The 9,725-nt window shown below is 39.6% G+C and overlaps 1 protein-coding gene across 1 annotated transcript in view; it reads left to right on the top strand.

Moving 5' to 3' along the window:
• Positions 1-7,179: 7,179 nt before the first annotated feature.
• The window catches only part of ap3b1a (adaptor related protein complex 3 subunit beta 1a), a 45,597-nt gene continuing 43,051 nt past the window's right edge, over positions 7,180-9,725 (top strand). The window contains exons 1-3 of the mRNA XM_070924103.1: positions 7,180-7,343; positions 8,654-8,729; positions 8,826-8,900. Coding sequence (XP_070780204.1) covers positions 7,180-7,343; positions 8,654-8,729; positions 8,826-8,900 — 315 coding nt within the window. The remainder of the gene's footprint in view (positions 7,344-8,653; positions 8,730-8,825; positions 8,901-9,725) is intronic.

The following is a 9,725-nucleotide window of genomic DNA, read 5'->3' as shown; positions in this document are numbered from 1 at the left end:
TCTCCTAAGAGGATGACTTAAGTCGTTTCCGTTAAATGTGTCTCACAAAACTAATAATTATAATCAAAGTTAGAGGCTAGCTACTTCGAAACAAACGACTCGCTGTGGGGTAGACGCAGGAGATGACACGGTCGGAGAAGTCAAGTGTTGACTGTGTCCAGAGATACTATCGATGTGGCGGATTGGTCGCCAACAGCGGGTCACGTGCGATACAACGAGACGGAAGTAAAGAAACGTCACTTCCTAGATATGGAAAAAGAGGAAAAGTGACATGTATGTCATAAGAAATCTCTTACAATTACACTCAAGTGTCAAAGTTATATTATTGTTCCAGTACCACAACCCAGTGGTGGGATGTAACTAAATACATTTAGTCAAGTATTGTACTTTGAGGTACTTTTGTAAGTTTACTTTACAAATTAAGATACAAGCATACAAAACATACTAAATCATGATGCTTTGTTACGAATTTAAGTACCCAACAGTATGCACAAGTTACAAGTACAACTGAAACGATTTTCATGTTTAAAAAAAAAAGTGAGGATTTGCTGCTTTTCCTTCTTATAATTTTAATAATTTAAAATTTTGGCGTTTGGACTGTTGGTTGGACAAAACAAACAAAACATTGTGAAGGTGTCAGTTTGGGCTCTGGGTAATTGTGACGGCATTTTTCCACTATTTTCATAATTTTTACAAACCAAACAATCAATCAATCGATTAAATAGAAAAATAATCAGCATTAATCCAAAATATATAATAATCACACGTTGCTTTCCTATACAAAATAGTCAAAAATATGCTCCACCTCAACAACTCCAACAGGGAAATCCTGCTTTTGCATTGATAAATGAGTAATGTTAATCTAATGATAAAATATATAATAGGTTGCCATATTTCTGCCATTAGTACTTTTACTTGTAAAAGGGTAAATTAGTACTTTTACTTAAGTAAAGGACTTGAGTGGGCTACTGAGTACCACCACTGACATTTGGTCTTTTAATCGACCTAACAATTTACGTTGATTAATTTTATTTTCCGTAAAATAAAACGTTTCACGTTTACGATTTTTTTTCTTCCTCTCCGATTGGCACTATGGTGCTGTTGTTACCATGGCAACACAAGGGCTCGGGGCGTTTCCACCATAGACCTGGACATTCTAAACGTGACGTCATTAAGAATTCACAAACAGTTTTTTTCTAACTATTCCAGATCTATGTGCCGTGTGCAGCTGAAGCCCTGTCATGTGACACCAACTTGTCCAGCTCACACTTCCGCTACTGCGTGTAAAAAAAAAGTTGGGTGAAATCTCGGAGAAGTTTGGCTCTGCCGGAACTTTACACGGTGCGCTACAATAACATATCCTTAAGTTTATGAGCAGTTTGTAAGTCTGGAGGAGGAGCGCAAAATAAATTCACTTTTCGGGCACTTGTTTAAACGCTGAGCCATGTCGACAATCGCCTTGTACAATGACCAAGGAGGAGCGGAGGCTGCCGTGGAAGCGGGTCAGGAGAGCACCCCGACCTCCGCCAGCACCGGAGCTGCCTTCGGACTTTTCAGCACCGACTTCAAAAAGTAAGCTAGCTTAGCATGTGTCTCGTCTGCTATCAACGCTGCCCTTTTGTGGTGAAGTTAGACGGTTATGGTGAACTTTATGTGGCTAACTTCCAGTGTAGCTGACTGGAAAAGATTCTGCACTATCAACAAGCTAGGCAGTGATGGCGACAGGGTGTTAGCCGTTTGTCATGCCACTGTTAACTACCAAAATAGTCCTTGATTAGATGACACTTTGGGGCGTTTTTGATACCTATAGCTTTGCTTTATTTAATCATTGTGTATCGTCGTTTGCCCGTTGAGGTAAAGCCGCTATTTACAAAGGAGAGCAGGTTTAGACAGCTGCAGCAGAGAGTATAAAGTTACAGACAGAAGCATACATGTTTATCTTGTTGTCATGAAGCTGAAGACCTGTAGCTTCATTGACGTTGGCAGGTTAAAACAGGATGTGTGAACTGTGTGATTTGGGTGAATTGGACAGTGAAAAAAAGTTCAGAGTCAATTCTCCAAGAAATGACTTGACAAAAGTCTGAAATATTATATGGTGTGCAGCTGATCAAAAACTGGAATATTGATTAGTATTTACGCTGATTTCCTCAGTATTACAGTGAATGTTTCTGCCAGTGATTCATGAATTCTGTTGGAGACAATGAAGGTGTGAAGATTTGATTGTGGAAGTTGACTTTTTTCATAGTATTGTTTGAAGATGTGTACACTTTGGATCTGGCTTATATGAATTTATGGTGTTTCGTAAACTCATGTGAGCTGCTCATAGCTGCATGCATGACACAATAACATAAAACTTCATGCATTCATACATTCATATAGAATTTGCAGTGAGTCTTCAGTCATGGCAGAGAGTGCTTCATAAAATGTTTACAGTCTGGATTTTCTGCAGAGAGTTAGCAGAAATGACACGTAGGCTTCAGACTGAATGGCCTCCACATTTCTCAACAGTATAAGCAGACAGAAAGTGTCTCTACGGCCCTGTTCAGACTTGGTATCAACATGTGTCCTGGGTGATTTTGGAAAATAAAGGTGTTGAGCAGATGCTGCCAACTACTTGCTCCTCTTACTACTTAAAGAAGGTGTAGCATGCTCTTTCTTCTAAATTACATTTGGACGCTAAACATATTGAAAACAGCCTATTACTAAAACCCTTCTCCACCTTATTTCATCATCTCATTATGCTTGTATGTATTAAACCAGCATAGAATCAGCCAACATGCACATACCATATGGAAATGATTATATAGAGCTCAGCCTGCAGGTGGATGGTCTGTCCACTGCATGCCTTATCATACTGTAGTCAAATACAAAGAATGAGAGAACTGCAGCTTGTCTTTACAGCTGTCTTTTATCTAGCTTCTACCCCGTAAGCAAAGACCTGGTAACAATCTTTCAATCTGTGCTTATTAATACACAACTTCTGATGAGTGTACCTTAAACAAGTTCCTTTTAAAGCAGTAACTTTAGTATATGTTTAATCTTCAGCATACAGTTAATACTGTATTGACTACTGCAGTGAAATGCACAGACTATTGTCGTGGATCTGGATCTCAACCAGGTGGTTTATTTACATGTGTCATATGTTTCATCATAGAGATTTGTCTTACAGGCTTTTATATTGAAAAGCAATTTGACTTTGAATACATAGAACTTGAAACGTGTGGCAGGTTTGAATATAATGAGTAAACCACCTGTTTTATGCTGGGCCAATGTGATTCACTGTGTTTTATTATCATACACAGGTGTGAATAGATAGATGATATAGCCATGTGGGTGTCCACGGCTGTCTGTCTAACGTCCCATCACGGTTAGCTTCTACATTAGCACGTCATCTCTATTTTTAATCAACCTTTCACCTGTATACAACTGAAACTGGAGCAGCATGTATTTGGTCATGTTCTGAGTTTCATCACAGAAACCTGCCACTAGAGGGCAGCCAATCATCACTATAATCATCCTTTACATTTTGTAATTTCTTGTAAAATCAGTGTTTATGCTGCTTAGCTACTCTGGTTCAATGCTACACATCACATTAGCTCCACAGGTGCAGATTTGAGCTGCTCAGTCAGTTTTTAGGACTCAGTATAGGCTTTTATGTGTTCATCCCAACAAGAAATGCTGTTAATACATTTCCTGAGATCTGGCAAATGTTTGTGTGAGGTTACACTGAGCAGAGTATTCTGGATCAGTAGGATTTTGCCTCTCATAAATGTAATTTTGATGACTTTCTTTTACCAAAGTGTTAAATGTTGCTTATCATGCTAAAGTGAACCTCTAAGCTGTCTCACATGACCGCCGTCTACCCAGTTAGGCAAGGCGAGGTCAGATGTTTCCCTACCTCTAGGCTAAGCTGGAAGACCAGAAAGAAAACACAAGAGCATGAATGATGCTTCTGTCTGACACAATTCACAATGTCCAAGCCTGTAAGCTGTGCCAGCACAAGTAGCTGTATCTCATATTAGTGTAGCACACAAGCTTTGTCTTCCTCAGCATGTATGTGTGTTATGCATATTTGTTCATTAAAGTTAGCCCCAGCTTGTTTCAGTAGTTGAGGACGAGTGGCGAAGCTGCTCTGCTAAAGTTGAATCAAGTTGTGTTTTTGTTATTTGAAACTGCTGAATGTTTGTCACATGTGAAGGACACGAAAACATTCCTGCAATGTTCAGTAGTCTTATGGGCCTCTTCCCACTGACTGAAAGCTCCATGCAAACATGTGACTAATTTATTATCTGTGACTAAAGGGATATTTCACTGTGGCTGAGTAGTTTGGTTGTATGGATTTGTTGTGTGAACAGTTTTATCAAAGTTGGGATTTTGATCTTAAGCTGGTTAAGAGACTCTTTCATTCTCCACGTAGAAAGCAGTCGTACTTCAACCAAGAAGCACTGCAAAAGACTGAATGATGAGGAAATGATGCTGAAAGATTTCATTGGAATGATGCTGCTTTCAATGTCTCAAACACTGGAAAGGTTTGCACTCTTGGCTCACCAGAAAGTGGTATCAGGTGCGCGTGGTGTGTTTGACGTAGAAAAACACTGACTGAAACACTGCAGATTCACTTGATAGAACATCATTATTCCCTCGCTGCCTTTATGTTTTTGGATGTTGTATTGTTTTCAGGCCGTTTGTTATGATGTAATTAGCTAAAACCTTTTTGCAATACCACAGGTCCGTGAAAATCCTATTTCTTTACTTTATCTTATTTGAAATCCTGTCTCTGACTGCTCTCCAGTACTGCAGACCTTTTCAGCTGGTCTCAAACCTTCCCTTTGGAGAAGTGGATCCAAATATTTTACCTAGAACTTGCATTTATATATATATATATGGACCTTGTGTTGAGATTGTTTGGTCAGTACAGAGAGGGACTCTGGAAAGGTGATCAAATTGGGACGGGGGTATTTATTTTTGTTTCAGTATGATACATTGATGTAAAACGTGTTAGCTCTGCTTTTTCTTTAAATGAATTTAGGAAAAATGTGACTGCAAATCTGGGCTATAAAATATCACATTAGAAAGTTAGTTAACCATATTAACCAGGATTTCATGGAGTTATTGTTGGCTAATATAGCTTACAGCTACATGGAGGCACTAATCTCTGCAGTCCATCTGTCCTTCATTCTTCACTCGAATTAAAGAGTTGTGTTTGATTGCCATTGACTCGGACTATGTGTGTTAATGGACACCTTTTGGTTGCATAAACAAAATACAGCTCTTGTAAGATCTTCAAGACCTGTGAAGTCCTCTCATAAGATTTGACTCGTTTGTTCAAATCCCTGAAATAATGATAATCAAATCAAATTTGCTTTATATAACAACATGGCATTAAATGAGATGGATACACACGTGGCACATGTGCGATAAATATTCATTTGGAAACTGCCATGGGTGAATTATATTATAATAAATCTCAGGAGGGGTGGAAAAAAGATTTTGAAAAGCTCATAATCAGCTCATAAATGTTATGCAGACATTTTGCTTTTTGATGTGGGGAGAGGTTAGAGCGATGCAGTAGTGTTTGTTATGGCTAACTTGATGCCTCTTTCCATTTTGTTTTGCACTCTTTTGTTCCTCTCTCACAACTCTCATAGCGTTGTTTTCAGCCTCTGCAGACAGCTGCTTTCCACCGTATGCTACCCGTCAAGCAAGCAAACAGCAACTAGCTGGTTAACATAGTGGAACATTTAGCAGCTAAAGAGCCAGATATTTCCCCCAGGAGTTTAGTGGGGACCAAAAGCAGACTGAATATTGGACATACATTTGTCAGATGGCCAGAAACGGGTCTCCAAATGAATGCTAATGTTGCTTTGTATCTGCTGGATATGTAAATAGACAACTGTTTGCTAAGTTTACCATATTAGCTTAAATGCTAATATATCACTGTTGCGTTTGCTTGTGTCTGCTGCCTCCAAGTGGCCAAAAAAAAAATCAGTTTGTGCAGGTTGAAAACAATAATATTGAGTTGTCTACTTTGTCATTAGGGCTGCATGCATGAAAAGAAACAAAGAGAATATTCCAACTCTGCTTTATTAATGTTTCATTACAATTTTGTTTAATTACAGAATAACTCAAGGTTTGAGATCTTGACTTATTCAAGACCCAAAAATCTTACAGAATTAAACATTGCTGCTAAAAATAGCATCCTGTGTTATGTGCTGTACTGTAGAAACCTCCTTCCTCCTACATGCACTGACGACACATTTAAGACACATCAGGATTTTGTCATTATATATTGTTTAGCTTGTGACTGGAGTCAATTTTATCGTCATTTTCAGAAAGGGGAGGAAGCAAATTTAGCACCCTCCAAAATCCTTCTGTTACATTCACATCTTAAAGGGTATTTCCTGACATTCAACTTGGCCCTGTTATCTTTGATGTGGGCCTGTCCTGTTGGCCCCGTCAGCCAGACTTGGCCAAACATTGGCAGGGTAGGGTGTCAAGCTGAAGTGGATTATTGTGCGGTGGAGGTGATGAAAAGTAGCGCAGTGTTTACCCACCAGTGTAGATAAGGCCCTCCTTTTTCCCCTAGAGGGAAGTGACCACAGTCACACACAGACAGAGTCACATATACAGCCAGAAAGCAGGTCAGATAGCAGAGTTTCCAGAGGAAAATCTACATGTATGAGAAGATAGGAGTAACAGCAAGAGGTGACCACAGCTGAGCGGCAGGTAGTTTCAGAAGGAATGTGGACTACAGCATTAAGAGAGAGGCCTTACCCGAGTGAGATGGCATAAGTATGACTTGCCATTAGCGAGCTGACGGGGCATCTTGTGACTTTCTTTTTGCCCAAGAGAAGAGGAAGGGAGTAGTGACTGACAGCCACAAAGCCAGTGGAGCCTGTGCTGTTTTTCCACTCTTCCCAGCTTTGACAGTTATGAACAAGAAGGAGACGAGAAGACAACCGTAAATAAAGCCAAGAGAACAGGGCACACAGCCTGAAGGAAAGTAATTACCACAGCTCCGTTTCACTCTTGAGTTACTTGAAATACAGTCGGTGCGGTTTGTGAACTCTATTCTTTAGACGGCTAACACACACACACACACACACACACACACACACAACAAGTGCTGGTTGTTGAGTGGACTCAAGTGTTTTTGGACTGCTGTGGGAGAACGCCGGTATGGATGTTGGTTTATCTTCTTTGCGCTCGGAGGCAGTGGGAGCCATGAGGACGGCGCTGGTGTCTGCTGAGAACTTACAGCTCACCCTGAAGGCTGAGCTCAGTCAGGAAGAACAGGCCCTCACACACATCAAAAGTAGCCCCAAGGAGACACACAAAGCCGGGTACTGTAGTAAGATCACCCACAGCAGTCGTGAACTTTGTTTTTGACTTCTTTAGGTTTTAGCTCAGGTTATTGTTTCCTCGTAATGTTGGTCAGTGTCTTTCAAAACAAAACCTGGAAAAGAAATTATGTAAAATGTGACTATTGTTTAAAATATGGAATTTTAGATATTTAGAAATTTAGATAAAACAAACTTTAAAATCATGTTTTGAAATAATACATTTTCTCTAAAGGTTTGGTGTACTGCCGTTTGTTAAGATTGTTGTATCTCAAAAAGTATAATTACAATCCCGGAAAAATGCAATACATCTATTATTTTATTATGATGGCCTTTTAACTTTTAACTCTTTACCTTTTAATAGATTTTGAATGAAATGCACATATACTGGAATTAAGACATAAGTGATGAAGTAAGAGTCTACGGCTACGCTAACGGCTCTGTGAAGCTATACTTTACACGCAGCTGTGTTTTGAGTAAAACGCTAATGTCAGCATGCTAACATGCTCACCATGACAATGTTAACATGCTGGTGTTTAGCGGGTATGATGTTTACCATTGTCACCAATCTCAGTTTAGAGTGTTAGCATGCTAACATTTGCTAATTAGCACTGAATACAAACTACAGCTGAGGCTGATGGGGATGTAGTCACTTCTGCAGGTATTTTGTCATAAACCAAAGTGTTGGACAAATTAAACATTTTGACCTGATGATGGCGCTAGATGCAAAGTCAATCATCACCAAAATAATTAGGATTCATCATCTGAAGACTATGAATGTCTGTACAGAACTTCACCACAATTCATTAAATAGTTGTCGAGATATTCCAGTCGGGAACAAAGTGGTCAAAAGACCGATATTGCCTTTCTTAGAGCCTCACGGCTAGCATGGCTAAAACACGTTTGTCCATTTAATTCCCAGAAAGGTGCACGTCTGCATTTTTGCTTTGGCATTTCTGTCTCACATTTTGACATTACGTCTCTCAATGTTTAGCCTGTGTGTGGAACAAACAACCTGTGTAGTAACATCAGCCCATGAATGAGCATTGTCATATCATGCGAGTGCAGCGGCAGGAATTGGTGAGATGCTGCTGTTGCTTTGGTAAAGAAAACATTCTTGCTGTTGTCGCTTTGGCCCCTATGCTGTTTGTCCTGTAGGAGCCGATGTGACCGTTGCATCTCCACCCTGTAATCTGTGACGCTGCCACAGGTGGAGCTTTCACAGTACCTTTGGTCAAGCTCTAACATCTCAGCAGTGCTTCCTGTGCCTTCTCCAATGTTGAAGTGTAAGTAACCGTGTTTTCTGTCCTCAGGAATGAAGACCTTAAAGAGATGCTGGAGAGCAACAAGGAGTCGCTCAAACTGGAGGCCATGAAAAGGATTGTAGGGGTGAGTGCATCGTGGGAATTCATAAACATGAGTTGACTTTAATATTACTGATCGTATCGGTGGATAAAACTGTCTTATTGGTCGATTTGTTTCCAGCTGATCTCCAAAGGGAAGAATTCATCCGAGCTGTTTCCTGCTGTCGTAAAAAACGTTGCCAGTAAGAACATCGAGGTGAGAAATATATCACAGAAAAAAACCATCATCAGCGCTGTTGTCATCTTTACTACAGACTTGTTGTTATGATTCATTCAGTTCTCGTGTGACAAAGCACGTGAGCGCTCATGACGTTACAGAGGAAACGTCCTCTCACAGAACAAAAGGCTCATGTGGATTGGCTTCATTTGAAAGTTTTTCCTTAATTTAGTCTGTATTTATTGTTTTTGTACAAACATAAAAGAAATGGTCACATGAGAGTAAAGACATTAAATAGATAAATCCATCCATCTATTATCTATAACCGCTTATCCTTCGAGGGTAGCGGGGGGGCTGGAGCCGATCCCAGCTGACATGTAAACCATTTTTAATTCTTCAATAAAAAAATAGAAATAAACATGAGGTAAGAACAAAGTCTCAAATGAATAATCATGAATAATCGCTAATCACATGATCCACTGTCTGCACCAGTCATATGAATAAAGAGACACCCATGTATTGTACACCCTCTGTATGTGTATTCAAATGCGTATTTTCACACTTTCGTGAACGTTTTATTCAAGAAAATTGGCTGAATTCATTAATCTTAATTAATATATTACAAAAAGAGAAAAAGAAAAAAAAAAAGGCGTCATTACAATACAAAACAAAAATGAGAGTATTACTGGAACTTGATCCAAGCCTGCCACACCTGTAGAAATATCTCAGGAGTCCCTCTCCGCTTGTTTGTTTTCCTAATGACATACATGCAGTTGAGTTTGTTTACCCATTGTGAATATTCACTAACGCTGTCTTAGGTCGATCAAGTCATATGTAGGAAGTTTCCAGCCTCGCTTCTGTCAC

The sequence above is a fragment of the Enoplosus armatus genome, chromosome 18 (assembly GCF_043641665.1).
Source record: "Enoplosus armatus isolate fEnoArm2 chromosome 18, fEnoArm2.hap1, whole genome shotgun sequence".
Classification (NCBI taxonomy): Eukaryota; Metazoa; Chordata; class Actinopteri; order Centrarchiformes; family Enoplosidae; genus Enoplosus; species Enoplosus armatus.
The sequence above is the reverse complement of the archived record's forward strand: the minus strand, read 5'-3'. Positions and strand labels throughout refer to the sequence as shown.